This window comes from Strongylocentrotus purpuratus, unplaced genomic scaffold, assembly GCF_000002235.5.
Source record: "Strongylocentrotus purpuratus isolate Spur 01 unplaced genomic scaffold, Spur_5.0 spur5_scaffold_2, whole genome shotgun sequence".
NCBI classification, from domain to species: domain Eukaryota; kingdom Metazoa; phylum Echinodermata; class Echinoidea; order Camarodonta; family Strongylocentrotidae; genus Strongylocentrotus; species Strongylocentrotus purpuratus.
In genome coordinates this window covers 6445054-6468142 of record NW_022145605.1, presented here as the reverse complement: position 1 = coordinate 6468142, position 23089 = coordinate 6445054, and the positions used below count along the sequence as shown (strand labels likewise).

Genomic DNA, 23089 nt, shown 5'->3' with positions numbered 1-23089 from the left:
TTCTAAACACATTGTAATGCAATGCAAGGAAATGTATACCTCTTTCTCCAAAGTGTTCTAATGGTACAAATTAATGAACAAAGATTTATAATTATAGAAAAAATAGTTGATCACACACCTGAAGTTTCATATAATGGTAACAAATTAAAATACAATGAATTGCCTTCCCCAAGGAAAGCAAGCTTGGGATCTTGTCATGCACAATGAACACAAACACAAAAGAACAACATTTAGTATTTTCTCCTGTACCTGATTGTACCAAAGCATATGTGTCAAACAGTAATACTGTCCCTACAACGACCTTGAGATATATTTCCTGTTTGGAGCCAGAAGGGTGTTAACTGGTATACCCTAACACATCGTTAATGCCCTTTTAGCTTTGGGCCCTGTTGCATAAAACTTTCCACTGATTGTAACTTTGCCATCAATGGCAACTACCATGGTAACGGGGCTCAACAGCCAACCAAAATCAAGGTTTCCATGGTACTAGTTACCATCAATGGTAAGTTTTGTGCAGCGGGCCCTGAACAGAAAATATTCACATTCAAGACTTTTTATTATTTTAAGTCAAGTCTTCCTTATAATCCCTGGAATGTACATTTTCTTAGCCTTGTAAGCATGCAACCCTTTTGCACAATAAACAAGGCTTATACTATATGTAGTGTAGCAACAAAATTACAGGCTCTTTCATCTTTGCATCTCTTAAAGAATGTTTAAACTTTTGAGATTTTTTTCTTCTGCATTTGATCACTTTTAAGACAACGTTAGTGCTAGATAAGGCACGTAAAAACTAACTCAGCCTCTTGCTTCTAGTTCCCCTCATATCAACTTCATGATCTCCAACTCTACACACTTACAAAATGAAAACACCTGAAAAACTGTGTTCAACCCATCAACCCGTAACCCATCAACAGAATACTACAAAAACTCATCCAACTATATAAACCCCTCAAAAAAGTTTGAAAACTCAAGTTCGATCCAGTACATCTCTCTTTGATATGGGATAATTATTAAATAATATTTGTTTAGTATCATTAGAAAGAACGTTCATTTCTCTTTAAAATGATATCATATTTTGTATGACTTTGCAGTCACGGAATGAACAGTAAATCAGAATAATGGGCCAGATCAAAAATTAAAAGTTGTAAAATGCAGTGGTAAGCAATGGTATTGTTATGCAGTGCACTACATTAATCAAGGAAAGAAGAATGCACAGCCCAACAAGAGCAGTACATTTTGTAACTTTCACTTTTCACTTTGCCCCAATTTTGATGTAATGCCCATTCCATGACTGAAAATCAGAACAAATGGGGTATCATTTTAAAGAGGAATAAACACAACTCTAATGATACTAAACATAACGATGATTATGCCATAAAGAGAAAGGCGTAATCAATTAAACTTGAGTTTCCCAACATTTTCTTTTAAAGACGTTTAGTTTTGTCATGAACATGATATCTCCTGGTACTTTCCAGCAAGTCAGTCCTTAAATGAAAGTCAGCTATTATGAGTTGAAGTTGCATGATGCTAGACACTGTCTGTTTCTCTCTCTCTCTTTCTCTTCAGACTCTAGCATGTTGGTGTGAAGCATCTCACAATAATCTACTTGACAAAGTGATTGACGTCCTTGGGTGCAGTGAACCAGTGTCCATAACCTTTGCCCTCCACATGCATTTTGAAAAGCCGCTTGGCTTGCTGGTAACAAGCACACAAATCCTGAGGAAAAAGGAAGAGGAAAGTTGCAACATAAATATATCCACAAATAATTATACTTGCATCTCACAATATATTTTTTTGCGTGATAAAATTGGGCAAAAGAAACTTTTTCTGGTATACCAAAAACAAAGCTTAAAATACTGAAATTATTTTGGTGGTTTTCAGATAGGAATTATATGAAATTTTAAGATTTGGTTAAATTTTTTTGTATAATTATCGAACATTTCCCTGAATTTGAGATTATCTTGCACAAAATTGTATATATTTAATTTATCTACAATATCTTCATGTTTGCATTTCTTTTAAGCAGAAGACAAAACTTTGCTTTACTTTGTCCACTGACTACTAGAGTGCGAAGTATCAACTTCTAAAAATTATTGATGATATGTAATAAAATTAAATAAATTTAATAAATTAAGTCAAAGTGTAATTAAGAGGAAGACACTTTGATGCTCTATATTAGTTGACTACTGGTACCTCTTTCCATTCTCCATGGCTTAAACCTCATCTTAAATGCATTTCCCTTTTATATGCATACTACTAAATAATACTAATGACATTACAAGAGAGAGAGAGAAAAAGCTCAACTTACTTTAGCCTCTTGGAAGTTGGAGGCAAACATCAAATCATCTCTCTTGGCAAGGGTAGCGGTGCTGCGGAATCGGAAGAAGAACGCTGCCTTACAGAGCCGACTGGCTGCTAGAGTGCCACTCTTGAATGGAGATCTATGTAGTAAGAGAGAAAAAGAGACTGGTAACTCAAGGTAGTTGTACTATAACAGATGACCTCCAATACTCATAGTAGAAATGGAACAGCATTTAAACACACTATTTAAAAGTTCCTCTGCATTGTTTAATAACCATACAGGAAATGTTACATCGGTCAAGCAAAATGGAAAGGAATATTCACTTACTGAAAATCATGTTTACCAAAAAGGACGAACAAGTATGAGATTAAATGAGAAAAAAATCTTAGCCAACGATCTCTTGCAAGCAACATTGACCTAATGTCATCATCGTATTTCATTACTATTATTATTGAATATTTGGTGTCACCTGTGCCTGGAGGCAAAAAGCAAACTATATCACTGTAACCCTCAGATCTCTCCTTGCGGTAAAACTGATTGGGGTGTGCAGGTGGACCAATACACTGGGGTTCCCCCTACTCTTATAGTGGAGTGGGTTCTTAATTGGCAAAGGTGGTGACTCTCCTCTACGCAGGGCTCCAATTAACATCCTATCCGAGGAACAAGGAGTTTACCACTGTATTGTAGCCTGCATCTACGAAACAGGGGAGGGCCATCTTAACACACAAAGCAGGTTTCAGTCAACGGCATGGGTTGGATTTGAACCCCAATCCATTCCAATAATGCAATTAATGCAATTTCTTTAAAAATCAGAAAGCAGTCGGATTGTATATCATGCAGTGGGTTTTCATTCTTACACTTGATGTGCACGTCCTTTCCCGCAGTCCAAGACTTCATACATGCTGTCGTCGTTGGAGAAGTTCACGCTGATGCCCGGCTGGAGGCCATTTTGGATTCTAAGAGGTTGAGAAACCCGAGCGATGAGAGGATGGTGAAGAGAGAAGCCTGAAGGAAGCGTTCCTGTGATGCTGTTGTCCACTCGGCAGCACAGCGCCCTCGTTAGGTGACCATGGTCATACATGCTTCCTGTATAGAGATTGAATATTAAGATAGTGAGATATAGTGAAAGAAAGTCCTGGGGGTGTTTCACAAAGATCATAAGTTGAACTTAACTTTAAGTTGGACTTAAATATTATGGAGAGCCATTTGTAGTCTTGTAATGAAATATGTTCAAAAGCAAAAATTCAAGTATTTTAGACTTTTCATAAATTCCACATCAAGAACATGAAATCTCCTTGATAATAGAAAATATGAATGATTTGAATTAACATTTTATGCCTCTTAAAATAATAACGACAGGATCAAGGGTTTTATAGAGAGGGAATGCTTTTATGGCTGGAAAAAAACACATTTTAGATAAAAGGGTCAAGAAGAGCTGTAAATTAGGATTGGGGAGATAATTATCATTATTTTTTTTTTTTTTTTTTAAGGGGTTGTAGTTTGAGTGCAAACGTACCTAGGGTAATGGACTCCAAGTAGACTGGATGTATAAAATGGCTAAGTAAGGCACCCTGTAGACCAAGCACATTCCATCTTAGTAGCTTGTCACTGGATGACATGAAATGTATTGCACCCTTCAAATAAAAATAAGAAAGAAAACAAGATTATATCTCTATGTAATTGTAATTAAATGCTCATTCAAAAAATTGACCCCAAGATATATACTTGTTTAACCCGTTCAGCTCGGCATTATTCAGCCTGATAGCCACCCCACAAACGAGATTAAAAATCGAACACGCCGTACCGTGAGACCGCTCAGCGCGCGCCACAATGCGTGTGCGTTCAAGCGGCCAGAGGCTTCGACTAACGGGAACCTAGCGCATGCGCAGATCATTTGCCAATCTGGTCTTGTCATGTCGAGAACACGTTGCACGGCCGTTCTCTGCTGTGCTCCAAGCCTCTCAGTTCTTTCAGCTCTTTCGTAGGGTTTTCTTCTTCGTTATCTTTTCTTCTTCTTCTTCGCCTCATTCTTATTTTGTTCTTCTTCTTTCTCTTTTTATTTAGATACTCAATTTTATGAGAAAAATACACAATTTATAAGAAATTAAGGATTTGAATGTAAATCTCTGTTGCATCATATTCATATGAAATAATTTACCAGCCTAAATTGACGGTTATAATATTATTTTGTCGGACATTATACTATAGCGAAAAGATATAGACATGATAAAATGAAACTAAAGAAGAACCCAGAATGGGGGAGGATTGGAGTGAAAGGAGAGACAAAATAGAATAATAATAAATAAATACAGTACAGACTATACCGATGTGCCATTTGGAGAGCAAAATAATTAGTTTGTTTTATTTACTAATGTAAAGCGCTTTGAGCATGTTTATGCCATATAAATATCAATATGTATAAATATATTGCCAAATTTTTGACAATTGTAGTTTGTAAGTATATGTATTGACAAAGTATAAATACAAATAAAACCGACACAGAAATGTCTGCAAGTATTTGGGACCTATATAGAATGTGCGAAAAGAGCTTTGTCTTTGTCTTTGGCCCATGCATGTTCCCACAGCTGAGTTACGTAAGAGGAACAATGAACGTTGCTGAGGGTACGGGTCGTTGTCATGGCTATAAACTCTAAAGAGCGGAAGTAAGGTAAGGGTATAATTGAATAATTGGATGACAGATCTGAGATTATATTATCCAAAAAAAAAGAGAAGAGTATGAATTTACAAATAGTACCAAAAAATAGAAGAAAAAATAAATAAAGTGAAAGGCGTAAACATTCTAAAAAAGAATGAAACGCCGATAATACCAAACAACAACAACAACAACAATGAACTGACTTTGTAGTCATGTATAACCCTGCTTTATGTTGTTTTGGGGGAGGGAAGGGTCTTGCTGTTATTGCAGTTGTCGTTGCTGTTTTTTAAATTTTTAAATGGGATCACGTTCCGACATTCTCATAAATAAAAATCATATAACGTAAAGCCAGACTTTACCCTATCTGAAACACTCATTCAAAGACAACAATCATGCACGATAAAGGAATGGACAAGAATATGTGATAAAGATAAAATGTCACAGACAAATAGATAATTATAAGAAATGATTGTTTCTCTCTCTCTTTCTCTCTGCTTATGTGTGTCTCTCTCTCTCCCTCTATCTCTCACTCGGTCGCTTTCTCTGTCTATCTGCCAATTTTGTTCCGCCGTTTGCTTGTATGCCGGCAACATTCCTTTTTTGAGATAGATTATTATAAAATAATGATGATGTACACACTTTATTATACCTTATATTTATTATAGCGAGCGAAGTGAAAAACGAGCGGCTGATAATGTCTAAATGCGAATAATTATATTTCCAAAGTAAAACTTTTGAATGAAAATCTCTGTTGCAACAAATTGATATAAACACTGTTTATTATGCTATATTGACTATACTATTATACGTCGGACATTATACTTCAGCGAAAAGATATCTATATGATAACAAAAAGGACAGACTAAAGGCGACAAAAATCGGAGCTTTCTATTTCCTCCCCTCTCTCTCTCTCTCCCTCTATATGTCTCTCTGTTTATCTGGCAATGTTGTCGGTACTATTATACGTCGGATATTACACTTTAGCCCAAAGATATAAACAAAACAAAACAAAAAAATGGAAAGAAAAAATGTGAGCTTGAGGGGGGGGGGGGGGGGGGTCGGTGAGAAAAATATCATAGTAATAAATACAGTACAGGATGATCGGAGAGACAAATATCATATAAATAAATACAGTACGGACTACGTCCAACTTTCTATCTCTCTCGCCCCCTTCCCCCTCCCCTTTCTCTCTCTCTCTCTCTCTCTCTCTCGCTCGTTCTCTCTTTCTCTTTCTATTTCCTCCCCTCTCTCTCTCTCTCCCTCTATATGTCTCTCTGTTTATCTGGCAATGTCGTTTTCCATCTTCATCTTTTTTTATTAAATGTTTTCTATTCCTCCGTTTGCTTGTATGCCGACATCATCTCTTCCTTGAGATTAATTATTATAACGTAATTATCCCTGATGATGTACACATTATACCTTATATTTATTATAGGAAACGAAATAGAGAACGAGCGGCTGATAATGTCGAAATGCGAAGAATATTACTGAACAATAATTATATTTCCAAAGTAAAACTTTTGAATGAAAATTTCTGTTGCATCAAATTTATTGATATAAAAAATGTTTAAAATGCTATATTTACAATACTATTATACGTCGGACATTATACTTCAGTGAAAAGATATTATGATGAAGAAAAAAAAGGGCAAACTAAAGGGTAAAAAAAAAATCGGAGCTGGGGGGGGGGGGTGATCAGAGAGACAAATATTATATAAATAAATACAGTACGGACTACGTCCAACTTTCTATCTCTCCCGCCCCCTAGCTTTCCCCTCCCCTTTCTCTCTCTCTCTCTCTCTCTCCCTCGTTCTCTCTCTCTCTCTCTCTTTCCCCTCTCTCTCACTCTCTCTCTCTCTGTCTTTCTGTCTATCTGGCAATGTCGTTTTCCATCTTCATCTTTTTTATAATGTTTTCTATTCCTCCATTTGCCTGTACGCCGGCAGCATCTCTTCCTTGAGATTAATTATTATAACGTAATTATCCCTGATGATGTACACATTATACCTTATATTTATTATAGGAAACGAAATAGAGAACGAGCGGCTGATAATGTCGAAATGAGAAGAACATTACCGAACAACAATTATACCAAGTAAAACTTTTGATTGTAAATCCCTGTTGCATCAAACTGATTGATACAAAAATTGTTTATTATGCTATATTGACGGTACTATTATACGTCGGATATTACACTTTAGCCCAAAGATATAAACAAAACAAAACAAAAAAAATGGAAAGAAAAAATGTGAGCTTGAGGGGGGGGGGGGGGGGGGGGGGGGGTGGGTGAGAAAAATATCATAGTAATAAATACAGTACAGACTACGTCCAGCTTTCTATCTCCCCCCCCCCCCCCCCCCCCTCTCTCTCTCTCTCCTGTCCGTCTGTCTCTCTGTCTATGTCGTTTTCCATCTTCATCTTTATAATGTTGTCTATTCCGCCATTTGCATGTATGCCGACATCATCCCTTCCTTGAGATCAGGGGCGTAGACAACGGGGGGGATGAGGGGGATGCATCCCCCCCACCTCACAAGGTGGGGGGATGGCATGTACAATCATCCCCCCCAGGTTTTGGGGAATGATATTTGCTTACTTAATAAGTCATAATGATGATAATAATAGTAATAATAATAATGATAACAATTATAATATTAATAATAATAATAATAATAATTATGATGATGATAATAATAATCCTCATCATTATTGTAATTGTGTTTATTGTTATTTGCCGCATTCACACGGTGAAAGCCAATTCAGACGGTAAAAAAAAAGAAAATCTATTTTGTGGTTATCTTGTGGTTTGGAAACCACAAGATAAACACAAGATTAAACAGGCGCGGATCTACGGGGGGGGGGGGGGTTAGGGGGTTTAAACCCTCCCTTGGGCGGCCCAAAAAACAAACAAACAAAAAAAAAGGGAAAAAAAAAGGGGAAAAAAGAAAAAAAAGAAAGAAAAAAGAACGCACGCTGGAGAGAAACCCTTTCAAGTGCAAATATTGTGAGAAGATATTCAACTCATCTGGTAACTTAACCAAACACATGATAACTCTGGATATAACTGTGTATTTAACTGTTACTTGATTTAAAAAGACGTTATCATGCACTGCTTTTTATGGTCTCCATTGTGTTAATAGATGCCAGGAAAACATCACTTACGGGGTTCAAATAAACACCCCCAAAAAAATCGGCTCGCCGCTTCGCGGCTCGTGGACGATGCTCCGCATCGTCATTATTTTGGTCAACCCCCCCCCTTAGCAAAAAGCTAGATCCGCCCCTGAGTCATCCCCCCCAGGTGTACGAACCTGTCTACGCCACTGCTTGAGATTAATTATTATAACATATCCTTGATGTTATACGTCGGACATTATACTTTAGCAAAAAGATATAATCAAACAAAAAGGAGACAAAATAAAGAAGAAAAACAAATCAGAGTTAGGGGGGGGGGGTGACCGGAGAGACAAATATCATTAAATATCATTGTACGCATATTTTATTTGTTTTGTATGTAATGGAAAGAGATAAATAAATGACAGAGATTAGAACAAAATCATAATTCATCACAATCATCTCTCTCTCTCTCTCTCTTTCTATCTATTTATCTATCTTTCTCTGTCTGTCTCTGTCTGTCTGTCTCTATCCTCCCCCTTCCCTCTCTGAATACGTCAGGAATTTCGTGAAATTGGAATTGTGCTTCAGTGTATTTTATTTCCGTATCGCGTTGTTGTGTTTGTTTTTTGTTTTTTGAAAGGGTGCGGCTAATAAGGAGTTAATCGCAGTAGTATTGGTAGTCTTTTATTTATTCGAAAATAAATGATATTGAAAATATAGTAATTCATTATATTACGGAACAATAAAGAAAGAAGTGCAAACAACGTGATAGTTCACTTTATTTGTCTTCGTCTCCATCTGTGTCCTTGTTCAACCTATCGTGTCAATAAAACTTAGATAATCCTCGTTTCATGATCAGTTCTGTAGATGGCATGTACATGCATACATGATAATGATAATGATGATGATGATGAAGATGATGAAGATGATGCTTACAATATTGTAATAATATAGTAATAATAATAATAACAATTATTTTCTTCATCTTGCACTCGCTTTTCTTCATTGCCAGAAAACTTGTTTTATGTTGCCTTGCATTTTTTTCAACAATGGTAGCATCTTTGCCCGGGAAAAGTTTCATATTCGTGGCTTTACCGCCGGAGTTGCTCAAGACAAGAGTAATATTCCGTAGGGAGAGAGAGGAAGAGTAAGGGGTCGTTTTTCAGAACATAACTTTTGAACATTTCATATGCCCGCTCAAGCCAAGACCGGCTTTAGGTTGATCAAGATATTTTACTTCAACCTGCTCTAAAACTGTTACATGCCCTCGTAAAGGTGTATAAGTTAGAGTGGTTGTTTGTATTGTAATGTAAATTGACCTATTTACGCCTATACATCCTCTTCTTTCAAAACGGCAATCTTCCAGAGTAGTTACTTCTTTACATTCTTTTGTTCCCCCTTAGCGTGGGGCAGCTGAGGGAGCCTGGATAAGCCTTTCATAAAAGAGGAGGTCCATACATGAATGATTCGCTAAATTGGTCAAGTTGATAACATGAAAAGCGTATTGTCATGTAAATACAATGACGTAAAAGATAGCTGTGGAGTCAAAACTTTTGAGACGACAGGCTTTATAGATAACTTATGGAAATATCATCGAATGTCGTTGTTTCATATTCTTCATTTTCTACGTCCGATGAATACTCTTCTTCGCTTGATAAGTCCATTTGTATCATATTCATTTTCTGAGTCCGAGTCAAGGATCGCTTCTCGAGCATCTTCAACGCTAAAAATAGGCTTTCTCCGATGACGAGACATTTTGAGAAACTATCTTACATAGATAAAGAGCAGTTATAAGCAAATAATTGAGAACTAATTTGTGCAACCAACTATCATGAAAATCAAAAAGCTGAACTAAATAGTAAAACTCCGACACTTTATAGCACGATAAGTAAATAATAGTCGACAACCTTGAAACGAAACAGTGGGATGGACTACTAGTATATCGAGACTAGCTAATCTCCCCAATAATAGGTCGGCCCGGTACCCTGTATACGTACGCATGAGTAAACTGAACTGAGAGCGCTAGGTCGAACGAGACTGTAATATACTATATTAGCTTTTCAATAATCGGCCCGTTACCATGAATAGGCGTCAATGACCATATAAGGCCAAGGCTCATGCATTGAACGGTGTATCCGCGCGTGCCGAGTACAAAGGTATCCAGAGCGAGTGTGGAATTCGCTGCTTGCAAAATCATTACGTCCGGCTTACACAGTCCTAGCCTAGGCATAGTAGACCCAGCTAGCTAGCAGCAGCGAATCCGAAAATCTATGAAAATAACGTAAACTGACTTGCATGTGTTCTATACGAATATCCTGAAAGAGGACTCGTGCATTCTCATGCTAAACTTGTAATAAAACAAAAATTACGCATCTACAGTCGGTAAAAAATGAGATGCATGTAGCCAAAGGTTCAAGGTTTGTATACAGGTAGTTTATATTGTATTTAGAAGGTGAATAGATGTACTTTTCTGCAATAAACGAAGCCCTTGCTCGGACCCGAGAAATCTCGGTTCCCGTTTGTGAGTACGTACCTCGGGACCCGAGAAATCTCGGTTCCCGAGTTGAACGGGTTAAATCCAGATTCATTTTGGGAGTAATATGTCACATTCTAAGGAGACATTACATATCTAAGTACTATTAGAATATGAATAAAGCGATCAAAAAGAAATTCATCATTCCACATCATTTGTTATCATGTTATGTGTTCGGTAGGCCTTAAACAAATCTAGATCTTCCGTAACAAATAAAATACAATCTAAGGTTTCAGAAACTTTGGTCTAATGTTGTGCTACTTGAATTCGTGTTTGCATGGAAAGATTCAAATCACTGCAAACATACCAGTGTGCTGGTGAGCGTTGTGGGGTGTTAATCGCATGTCTTGGCTCAGCTAACATAGACAAATGGTTGCAAGACTCAAACTAACATTCAATTGCTCAAAAGCCAGACACTATCTGGAAATTATGTAAACCTATCTATTGTTATGTAATGGTTGTACAAGTCTACACCCCCCTCAATATCACTCAGTAGGCCCGTCTTCACTATCTCGAGATTGCCAAATATCCAGCTATTTGAACTATCCCGATCGCAAACTATCCAGCTATTTGCGTCTTCATTAGAACGAAGTAGCAAATTAGCTGGATAGTTGGTCGGGATAATATCCCAAGATATCTCGGTCTAGTTTGCAAAATATCTCACTATTTCCGAACTAGCGGGATAGTTTGCGACCGTCTTCATTAGACCGAAGTCCGGAGTCAAATATCCCGATCCCATCATGCACAACGATTTCCGGTTCGCACATGCGATCTATACCGCTCAGCGCGCTAGTACAACCACTGACCTCGAGTAAGCACGGAAAACCGCAAACTAGACTGAGATATCTTGGGATATTATCCCGACCAACTATCCAGCTAATTTGCTACTTCGTTCTAATGAAGACGCAAATTAGCTGGATAGTTTGCGATCGGGATAGTTCAAATAGCTGGATATTTGGCAATCTCGAGATAGTGCAGACACGCCTAGTATGCCCAAATACAGATAAGACCCACCCAGTGATATACCAGACTCCCCCTTTCAGAACACTTGTTTAATAACTTAATCCAAACCAAATAAACCTCAAATTGTATACATCTGATAAGAACCCCCAAACCTCCAAACAAAAGACTTCCTGTCTCCCTCCCAACTTTCCCAGAACAGATTACACATGTTTAATAGCTAGATGACTGTGGGAATATAATGAGTGTACACCCCTCATGAGAGGAGGAGAAGAGTTCAGACCATCACCAAGCTAGCACCTATACTTTGGCTGCTTTACATCTTGTGAATATATATTGAATCTGGACTATGTGACTCATGTTTTTTTTAGAGTTAATAAAATATACTGTTGTAAATTACACTTCAAAAAAAGTCTCAGCACCTCTTTATTTATGTACCTCTCAATATTGCAATAACTACAAACACACCGATCCCAAACCCGACAATATCACATCAGTGTTTTCATTGATATGGAAGAAAAAATGTATTCATAAAGTTTCCTTCCAATAAACTGATCTTGGCCTTTAATTGAGAGTTATGATCAATCCATTATGTTGGCCTTCCCCCCGAAAGTTTTTTTCCCCTGAATTTGTTATTGTGTGGAAAGGTTCTAAACTGTAAATACAAATATCAGCATGGCTGAAAGTTAAAATTATGCAATTACAACCCCAAAAGCACATACACAAAAGAAAATTGAGAAAAAAAACACAACTTCAACACATAACTCACCTCTGTCTTTATACCATCTAACCCAATGTGAGAATCTGTGAATAAGAGTAGAAAATTTGTGCATTTTCAAAATGGCAAAACTGTCATAGAGCATAGCAAGAGTGAAAAGCTTACACCACAAGAAAGCAAATCCTTATAACAAGACTATTTAGAACAGAAAATCTCAGAGAGGCACATGCATCATGCTATCTTAATATACAATGAAAGAGTTTTTTAATAATTATTATCAATTGGAAGGAGATAACAATGAAGAAAATCTTCTTTGCCCAAACTTCTCTTTAGAAGTTATCTGGAGTTTTGGTTAACGATAGAACATGAAATTAACATATATTCAAAGCCAAACGAAGACTGAACATTCAATACCACATACAAAATATAACAACTGCCACAAGAATAAGAACAAGAAAATACATGCAACAAAGTTCCTACACTTTAGCTTATGATACAGAATTGTGGTACCATTTATGTCATCATTAAAATAACAGCCACAGTTTATCACTGCTTATCTGACTGGGGCTTAATTGCAATATTCAAGATTATAGTGATGTTCGTTATATACGCTTGATTGATTTGATTTGATATTGTTTTGGTTGTAATTTCATTTCTAAGGGATGAACTCTTTGCAGTGGTGTATTGATGAGCTATGGGAGGGCATTACAAGACATTGTCGTACTAAGGAGCCCGAGAAGACAGGTGTATAAAAGTAGGATGCGAAAGCTAATGTGCTTAGATTAGCAAGTGTGCGCTTGTCAAAATGACACCTGGCTGGAATGCTCCCCAGGGAGTGGAGAATGTGCATTCATTGTGTGCAGGTAAGCCTGAATCCGGTGACCGGGATAATAATATATATATCCGTAAAGTGTTTGAGAGGGCCTTTGGTCCTGAAAAGCGCTATATAAGAACTAGCTATTATTATTATTATTACAGGTGAATTACTTACTGACAGAAGATAGAGTGCCATGCCCGGCATCTACTTTGAAAGTTGGATAATGAGCACCTCCTTGCTTAAGATACATATCAACGTCGCTCAGAGGTGGATCATCGCTCGGTCTGAAACACAAAATATCATTTTCAAAGAATTGAAGTTAGCATATTAAACTAACCTAAGGGTTGGTTTGGGGGGTAACTTCTTGCACAAGATACATATAATCATCACTATTTCTGAAGCGATGTAACTGAAAGGAACGCAAATTGAGGTTATCACCAAAATCTGAACTTGCTGATGGCTCTCCACAAAGCAACTCACAGAAACTAGTTAAAATTGCATGCAAACGACGGTCCATAGGTTTATACAGAGTGTCAGTCATATTTGACATTGCATCTCGGGCAGGGAAATGACTCACTTTTAAAATTATCTTTCGTGTAATATTCAACTTGAGAAGCAAACAAATCACAGCAGATTAGAAAAGCTAGTAAAGTGCTTATCAACTAAATCACAATAATGCGAAGGAACGTGTTTTTGAGGGGCAACCAAAATAATACATGGGCTTTACAGACCAGCTGCACTAGTTTGGCCAGGAGGGATTAGACCTCCCTGCAAGATCACTGAAAAGTGGTTATCTCATCATATCAGCTCTCAATAAACAATGAAAAAGGCATCATGGGAGACCAATGGTCACCGATTAGGCATTGTTTGTTATATAGAGGGCGCAAGTAGCTACAAGTAGTGCAGTGGGCCTTTAAAACGTGTCTCAAATGAATGAATGAATGGATGAATGAATATGGCAAGGCTTACTCACTCATTTAAATAGTTTGCTGCATCTCCAGGAGGTGCTTGGTTTAGGTAGAGATGGAACGTGACACCTTCTCTCAAGGACACTAGAGGGCCTCCCTGTTGGTTGGTGAATATCGTCTTCTGGTAATCACCTTCAAAAAAGGGCTTCAGTTGCTGGTACAAATATCTGCAATCCAATCAAAACCTATTCAATTAAAAACGTGAAATTATCTGAATTATAAGCAGAGATGACAAGCATAAATTAATCTATTTTCACAAGATTTAATTTTGGTTTCTCAACGAAGCTAGTACCTTCAGCCTTCAGGCTAAGCAGGATGCTCATTCTCAATAAATATAATGCAAAGGGAAACAACATTTTAACATCATACTTCATTATAATTATTTCGACAATGTTGTCTTCATTGTTGTTCTATCAAATCAATCATTTTGTTCAACAAATGCCTTATCAACATATCAAACTCTCTATGATTTTACTTTACCCAATAGAATTAAAAATGTTAGCATATTTACAAACTTAAGGACAATGTGTGTGAGATTATTATTCATCCTTTGACCTCAACAAAGATTTGATCCATTCTTAGCATGCTTGATGGGAAAGTAAATCTACACAGTATTGAAACAGAGAAATGTTATAGTTTCTACTTAGCAACATAACTAGCCACTCCTATCTATTCCATTTTCCCTCCTTGAAAAGTGTTTGAGACTTGCCTTTGAAGGCCTCGTCTTGCGATAGCGACTCCATGACAGTCGAGAACTGTTCTACCATCTTGAGTGACGGTTGCTCCAGAGGCCACGCCATTCCCCGTTCCCAAGGCTACAAGTTTTCCTTTATCCGAAGGCCCTGCAATAGCAACATAAGATATAAGACAAAGACTCTTATGGATGGATAAATGGGGGATAAGACAAACATTGAGTGGCTTGCTTTAAGTTGCTTAGTTGCTCTCTATCAGAGGGCCCTTAAAAACATGAAACTTTGGAAATGCCGACAGTGAACTAAAAGGAATTGTTATTTGGTATTAGACAATAGCTTTTTATTTGAAAAAGATTTTTAATGTTTTTATATTTTTATTTGATTTGATTTTAGAAGGCTGTATTTTTCCTATGAAGACAACACAGCATCAGTACTTCATATCTGCTCAATTTGCACATGCCATTAAGGTATATCCTTAAAGGGATTGTTTAACAATGTTAAATCTGAGATACACGGCTCTATGTGTTATCAGTGTCTGTGATATGGTGTAATATTGAAGCCCTAAAAAAATTGCGCTTCAAAATGATCAAGAAGTGCCTCAAAAAAGTAAAAATCTTTGAGTGACCGGTTTTACCATACTCGTATTCCCCAATAGACTGTAGTGTTATGAAAACCGTCAGGCGAACGGTTTTCAAAATTAGTCATTCCAATCATAAATATCTTGATAATCAGACAGGCGATCGGCTTGTAAAAGTCATGGGGTTCTTGACTGACCTAAAGGTTTATAATTATCATTGCATCATGAACTAAATCCAGAATATTCTTTCAGAATCTGAGACAAAGTTACCGGATCCCTTTAAGGGTGTCTATTTCCGAAGTGGTATAGGTCCCTGACATATAACAAGCCAAATGTATTTGTAAGAAATTACAAAAATGGAAGGATTTAACAGTAAAACATCTTTTCCACACAGTGACAAAGAGGAAGAGCAAGCAGGAGATACATACCTAACTTCATGATGAATGCAGCATATGAGGGAGAAGCGGCAGTAGTTCCAGATCCTGGAAACGGAGGTCCCACTCTCGGAATGTTCCTTGCGATCGAAGCAAGAGCATCAGCATCTGTGCTTGTTCCATCTGCACTAAACTGAGTGCTTCCAAATCCTCCACTCTGCTGCTGCTGTTGCTGTTGCTGCACTTGGCTCTGTGGTACCCGTTGTTGTGTAGGTGCAGAAGGTCGTATCTGCTGTTGAGTGGGTGCAGAAGGCCGCATCTGCTGCTGCTGTGTGATAGGGACACCGCTGGTCTGTGGTAGACGAGGTCCTGGTTGGCTGGGCATGCGGGGCTGTGGACCCTGACCAGGCTGTGTGGACCAAGCCCTGGCTGCCATAGGGACACTCTGTGGAAACCTCATGGTTTCAGGAGCAGAGCCGTTCCGTTGAGAGGAAGGGGTTTGCGGCTGGGGTGCAGGCCTCGAAGCTGGTCTTACACTGTCACCTGAACCACTTGCAGCTGCAATGAATACAAAATTTAAGAGATTAAAAAAATAAACATGGAAACAATTTAAGACTATTTCCCCCAACATTATTATTGATTGTCGAGAGCCAGAAGTCATTAACTCTTCTGGCTCTCAGGTGATGTCATGCCATACTGTGCTACCTACAACATGCATTTACACTGTATAACCATCACCTTGCAACGTTGCATCCAATCATTACACTTGCATTATATACAATCATTCACCTCATACAAGTACCTGTATCAAGATGACTATCCTCTGGACCATCACCTCTCCAATTACCAGCCAAAACAATAATCCAACAAACCAGAGGAAAAAATACATGGGGGCTCGGGGCAAATTAGCCCCCTAAATGCCAAAAAAGAGCTCCCAAAAGTCATAAAAAACTTGCATAAAGTTCAATGCAAAACAAATTAAAGAGTGTTATTTTTATGCAAGCAAGCTTGAAAAGTAGCCCCCAAAAGTGTTTAAATATTTTTTTTCCTGCAACAGACAACTAATTTCCGGAGAATCTGTCTCTATAATAACCTCTTCCCAAACAAATAACTTCTCCCCTATGTTCTGTTGGATTTGAATTCATCATCATCAATAGTGATCTGTCAGTTTATGACAGGTTCAGTGACCCAATCAAAATTTTATATCAAGTGTCTCTCCAAGTTTCTCGGTCTTGAGCCATCCATTTCAGCGTTTCATATCCTGTTGCTCCTCATTCTGAATCATACACATAAGAAACATAAATTAATTTACCCATTTGTTGATTTGGCTGTGCCTGTTTCCTGAGCTGATACTCCATGAATGTTTCCTGCTTCTCTGGGATCTTCCACATGTCTTTTGATGGAAGCCTGGCCGACTCATAGTTCATCTGGTAGTGTCCCCCGGAGCCTCCATGAACCAGAGGCTCATTGCTCGTTGCAGAGGCACCAAACGTTACCCTTGGGGCTGGAGCGATCGGTTCATCTTCAAACTGTATCGAAGGCATAGTTTCATCAATTGTGATTTTTGTTTCTCTCATAAATAATTTTGTTAACAAGATGAGTGTCCCATGGTGGCACAATTTCAACAATTGCAATTGATTTCTTTCTCATAAAATAATTTTAGATACAAGCAGAGTGCCCCATGGTGCACAAGAGTAACAAAAATACTTCTCACAAGACGTCATAAGGTAAGGAAAGGTAAGAAATATAGCATTCTGGTTAAAAATGTGTCATTTATCTGATTACATGACTTGCACTTGCAGGAAGGTGCATAGAAAATTACTCCCATTTTCATAATTTAATCATGAATTTCATAATCTAAATTCATATTTTACTTTATCTGAATTTAAAAAGGGAATGAAAATGTTCAAATTTCACATAAGTATAAAGTACAAATTTACAAAAAAAAACATGCTAAAATGAGATGCACTGTTTGCTACTTATTTCTGTATCCTATACTACTTTGATTAGTGAGAACATATAAGGCCATTTGTTGCCCTTAGCTTCTTTTTCCATCCCCACTTGTCATTCATTCATACATAATTTATAGTTATTATTTTGCCGCAGCAATTTATGACCCAGTATACACACCATATCTAAATGAGGCTAAGAGCATACCTGAACATAATCTGGACAAATCTTGGCGCTAATGCACTTTTTCATCGGGCGCCTAAAATCAGATTCTGTCGATTCCATTAAATAAACTGCAAAGGAAAGACCTATTAATCTCGATTTTGGAGAACCTCTAAATCAGACGTAGCAGAGACACATTAAAATAATTATTTCCTTTGCATTTTTCTTTAACAGAATCACATTGTAGGCACCTGGTGCGAAAACGCACTAAAACCAAATTCTTACCATAACAGCATTCGATTCCCTTGCTCCCTTAGCATCACGTCTATCAGCATCTTCATCGTCCATTCCTAGGAAGGCTCTCATCGCAATGCGAGATGCCGCTGATTTAGCATCTTTCTTTGTTCTCCCCTTTCCTTTTCACAAATGACAAGGGACATAAAATAATAATAATATAATAAATTACATTTATATAGCGCTTAATACAAAGTTTCTAAGTGCTTAACAAAAAATTAAATTAAAGTAATGTTAACCTACAAATTACAAGAATATAATACATGATACATAATTATAATAACAAATTCCTAATAACAATCATACAATAATATAGTTAATATTTACATAACACTTTATAGTTAAACAAACAAAATATGATTACATTACATTACATATTAAACAGATAAGTCTTAAGTTTACTTTTGAATGTCTCTAAGGTTGGGGACTCGCGTATTTCATGGGGAAGATTGTTCCAAAGTTGGGGGGCACAGACAGAAAAGGCACGATTTCCATAGCGGGTGTGGGTGCGAGGGCCTGGGGCAAGATGAAGATGTGCTGTGGATGATGATCTGAGACGCATAGATGAAGTACGAGTTTTAGGAGTGATGAGTGCCGAGAGATATGAGGGAGCAAGTTTGTGAAAGGCCTTGTATGTCAGCATGAGAATCTTGAATTTGATACGTTGTTGGAGGGGGAGCCAGTGTAGAGAACGAATGATCGGTGTGATGTGTTCATGTTTTCTTGTACGTGTGATGAGGCGCGCTGCTGTGTTCTGAATATGTTTTAGGTAAAACATTTTAGGTATGTAATTCAAGAATGTAAATTGGACAGTACCGCACAAGTTGGATTCTACAGCAGGTTTCTCAATGAAATACTGGGATTAAGTCAACATCTTATACAGAATTTGGCTTTAATAGAAAACAGAAACGGCTTCACATTCGGCTTCATATGGCTATTCGAGAATCCACTGCTTAAAGGGATCGTTTAACAATGTTAAATCGGAGATACACGGCCCTACATGTTATCAGTGTCTGTGATATGGTGTAATATGGAAGCCTTAAAAAATTGTGCTTCAAAATGATCAAGAAGTGCCTCAAAAAAGTAAAAAATCTTTGAGTGACCGGTTTTACCATACTCGTTTTCCCCAATTGACTGTAGTGTTATGAAAACCGTCAGGCGAACGGTTTTCAAAATTTGTAATTCCAATCATAAATATCTTCATAATTAGACAGGCGATCGGCTTGTAAAAGTCATGGGGTTCCTGACTGACCTAAAGGTTTATAATTATCATTGCATCATGAGCTTAATCCAGAATTTTATTTCAGAATTTGAGACAAAGTTACCGGATCCCTTTAAAGGGATCCGGTAACTTTGTCTCAGATTCTGAAAGAAAATTCTGGATTTAGTTCATGATGCAGTGATAATTATAAACCTTTAGGTCAGTCAGGAACCCCATGACTTTTACAAGCCGATTGCCTGTCTGATTATCAAGATATTTATGATTGGAATCAACTAATTTTGAAAACCGTTCGCCTGACGGTTTTCATAACACTACAGTCTATTGGGGAATACGAGTATGGTAAAACCGGTCACTCAAAGATTTTTACTTTTTTGAGGCACTTCTTGATCATTTTGAAGCGCAATTTTTTTTAGGGCTTCAATATTACACCATATCACAGACACTGATAACACGTAGGGCCGTGTATCTCAGATTTTACATTGTTAAACTATCCCTTTAAGCACTCTTTCTTTGTTCTGCCCTGTCCTATTACCAATGACAAGGACATAAATCAGCTTAGGTTTGTCATTTGAAAATTTAATTTGGTTGGCTACCTCACAGAGCAGGTATTCAACGTAATACTGAGATTAAATCAACATATTCCATAGCATTTCAGCAACGAAGTTGGCTTCACCATGAATTTAAGTTTTGTACTCCAGCAAGCCAAACTAAGATCTTATCACGATGTCAAAGGCCTGTACCTTAGTTTCATTGTTTCCTTAGCCTCAGCACAGCTACAAACTTCCTTGACAACTTAGGTTGTTTATTAAAACCATTGTATTGCTTGCGTACAGCTAAATTCACCGTATATATGGGACCCTCTGCCAGGCTGGGTAAAATATTTAGTCGAGGAATATTACCAAATATTAATGTCTAAGCCGAAAAACTAAGAAATACTGAATACTATTTGCAAATCCTTCTTACCTTGTGGAAACCTTTTGCCATCCACTTTGGCCACCATGGCAAAGTTGCAAGTGATCATTCCCCTAGTTCCCTCTGGTACCACCTCCTCGAACGCCAGGGTCAGGCGTTGCAACTGGCAGAACTCGTTGAATGCCATGACAGGGTTCTTCTTGCCAGAGATGAATCCACGAATGAGTTCCTTAGGCACATCCAGGGTCTCGGCCTTGGCTATGACGGGGCGCACATCCCCGTCGTCTGGAGTGGCCTCTGGCTGTTTGGCTAATAGATCCTGAGCAAGAGAAAGGGGGGAAACGGGAGATACCGCTTTACAAATGACTGCAAGCTGAGGAAACGTATGGTATCAAGTAAATACCAAATCTCTGAAATCAGGGATTAGCTTTTAATACAACATCTCAATAGGCGAATCCTCTGGATATTGGACTATTAACCCCCTGGGTAAGATGTACAGGAAACAAGGGAATTTTGCTTCACAAATGACTGCAAGCCGCGGGGTAGGGAAAGGGGCACATCCAGCCCATATGGGCCATGCCCACACCCCTTTTGAAGCCCAAGTAGCATCTACATGAAAGGAAGCCTTACCCCAAAGAATAAGTGTAGGTACTCTGAAAAATGAGAAGTATTCCTGCCCTTCGATGTACAATATTCCTTAAGAAAATGTACAAGAGATATATATAAATGAAGAGAAGTATAAATGCAGATATTCTTGGCATGATTTGATGCCTTTTAGCATGACATGGGCGCAGCAATTTTCTTGAAAATGTGACATTAACATACCAGTTGAAGTTGAACATGAATACTAAATCTCTCGGAATAAGTAAATTACTTTTGGGGGTGAGATTTTCTTTAAGTATGCAAGTCCAATATTATTGTGCCATCCCTTTTTTTATTGTTTTGTTATAGTTAGGTCATATCCTTATTGTTATTTATTTCAATTTTCTATTTTTGCTGGTCACCCCGGATCTGTCTCTTACCTTTTCATTAAAAACGTTGATCTTGCTGTGGCTCTTGCTAGCCTGCTGATTGGCATATTGATAGTTTACTCCTCTCAGGTTACTCATGGTGGCTGGTTCAGCGATTTCAGTCTCAAAAGAAGACAAACAGAGTCAACTCTGAAAAAAATAAACAGTGTAGACCTACATATCAATCAAATAAATTGATTTATAACTAATAGAGCATAGACATAGTTTGTGCCTTGGTGTAACAAAACTAACTGCATGTTCATATCATCTTAGTGTGCATTTGCAGACACAAATATATCATCTGGGGTTCTGGGGCCTGTCTTACAAAGAGATGATGTTAATCTTAACTTATTTGTGATTGAAATAAGAGATGGGAGATTACAAACTTGCAATTGATTTGGATCAATCGCAACTCCTTGTAAGAACTAAGATGACAGGGCCCAGGTAAGGAAAAGGAAATCAACCGATTAAAATTCTTATTCATACACACAAATTCAATAAATTTATACTGAATCAGGATTGTTTTTAAATGTGGTAACTTTTGGCTGTGAAATATGCATATGCGGCCTATACAATGAACAGAAACTTGTAATGAAGAAGGTTGTGGTCTTGACACTCAACAAAAATAAAGCCATCACTTTTGCCTTTGGATTTACCTAAAACTATATGCATTGATAGTAAGTTAATTGATAGCACTATACCATCAAGGCATCAAGCATATTCATCCTTCATAATATTGCCTAACATAAGTCATAAAATATTTATGAAAACTTCTTCAATTTCAAATCGCTGTCCTGTCCAGATTATAGCAACCTAGTCTCATGACCCTTCGGCCTTCTGGACATGCAACGTTCGCATCTGGATAATACACATGTGCACTGCAGCACTGGGCTGGCAAACTTTTCTCATTTACAAAAAAAATCAAAATTTTAGGAATTAATAACAGTTCAAGAAAGATTGTATATTGTACTTGTACTTGTAGTCTTTCGAAATACACCAGGCCTGGCACCGCGCCGCGCACCTCTCTAGCTCTTTCACGACATTTATCATTCACTCGGCCTCGGTGTGCACATGCACGCCGCGCAAGTGGCCGCGCAGGAGTTACCGTATCAGTCTAGTGCCATTCATTATCATCAACATCCAACTTCCAAGGCAAATTCATCTACTCTTCTTTCTTCTTTTGTAAGTTTTCACTTCAACTCGTGGCAGGTATTCACACAATTAAATTACCAAAAAGGCTATGCACTCACCTAATAAAATCAATACTCTTCTCCTCTTGTCAGTCACGTCAGGGAGGAAAATCTCTCAACTAGGATTCTCAAATTCTTCAATGCAATATCTCCTCACAGCTGGCGCTCATAAATCAAAATTGCAACATATCATCATCACACACACACTGAAAGGGCGATAAATGTAGGGAGGGCTTGTCAGTTGCACTTAGCACGCAGCGTATGAGTAGTAACCACTGACCTCTACTACTGGTAGAGGTCTGTTGTTGTGTTTTGAGTTATTGGCGATTAGTGGTAGGTCTATGGTGGTAGTAACGCCCCAGGCCCAACGCACGTATTTCATTCATTGTGGCTTGCCATTTATTAGAGGCACTTGCGTACTGATTGGGGCCTTGGGAGGGAGGGGGGGGGGGGGGGTTGCAATTGACCCCCAAATAAAGTTCAAACGTGGCTTATTTCTAATTCGATACCAATGATTTACAAAAAAATTAATGTTGCTGTATTAGGCCATGTAAAATTGATTTCATGTTGATCGTCCCCGCCCGCTTCCTTTTTGGGGGCCGCCTCCTATTTTTTGTTATTTGTTATTTGTTATTTTTTTT

At 37.9% G+C, this 23089-nt stretch overlaps 1 protein-coding gene across 1 annotated transcript; it reads right to left on the bottom strand.

The window, feature by feature from the left end:
• Positions 1-1560: 1560 nt before the first annotated feature.
• LOC764750 lies at positions 1561-22739 on the bottom strand. Its single transcript, XM_030991509.1, has 14 exons — positions 22509-22739; positions 21271-21408; positions 20300-20567; positions 18106-18236; positions 17021-17237; positions 15763-16266; positions 14775-14907; positions 14071-14232; positions 13272-13381; positions 12332-12366; positions 3819-3936; positions 3160-3388; positions 2309-2441; positions 1561-1716 (listed from the first exon to the last, which is right to left on the bottom strand). Exons 2-14 carry the CDS (start codon positions 21355-21357, stop codon positions 1603-1605), a joined length of 2241 nt encoding a protein of 746 aa, XP_030847369.1. The 5' UTR covers positions 21358-21408; positions 22509-22739; the 3' UTR covers positions 1561-1602.
• Between the last annotated feature and the right edge of the window lie 350 nt (positions 22740-23089).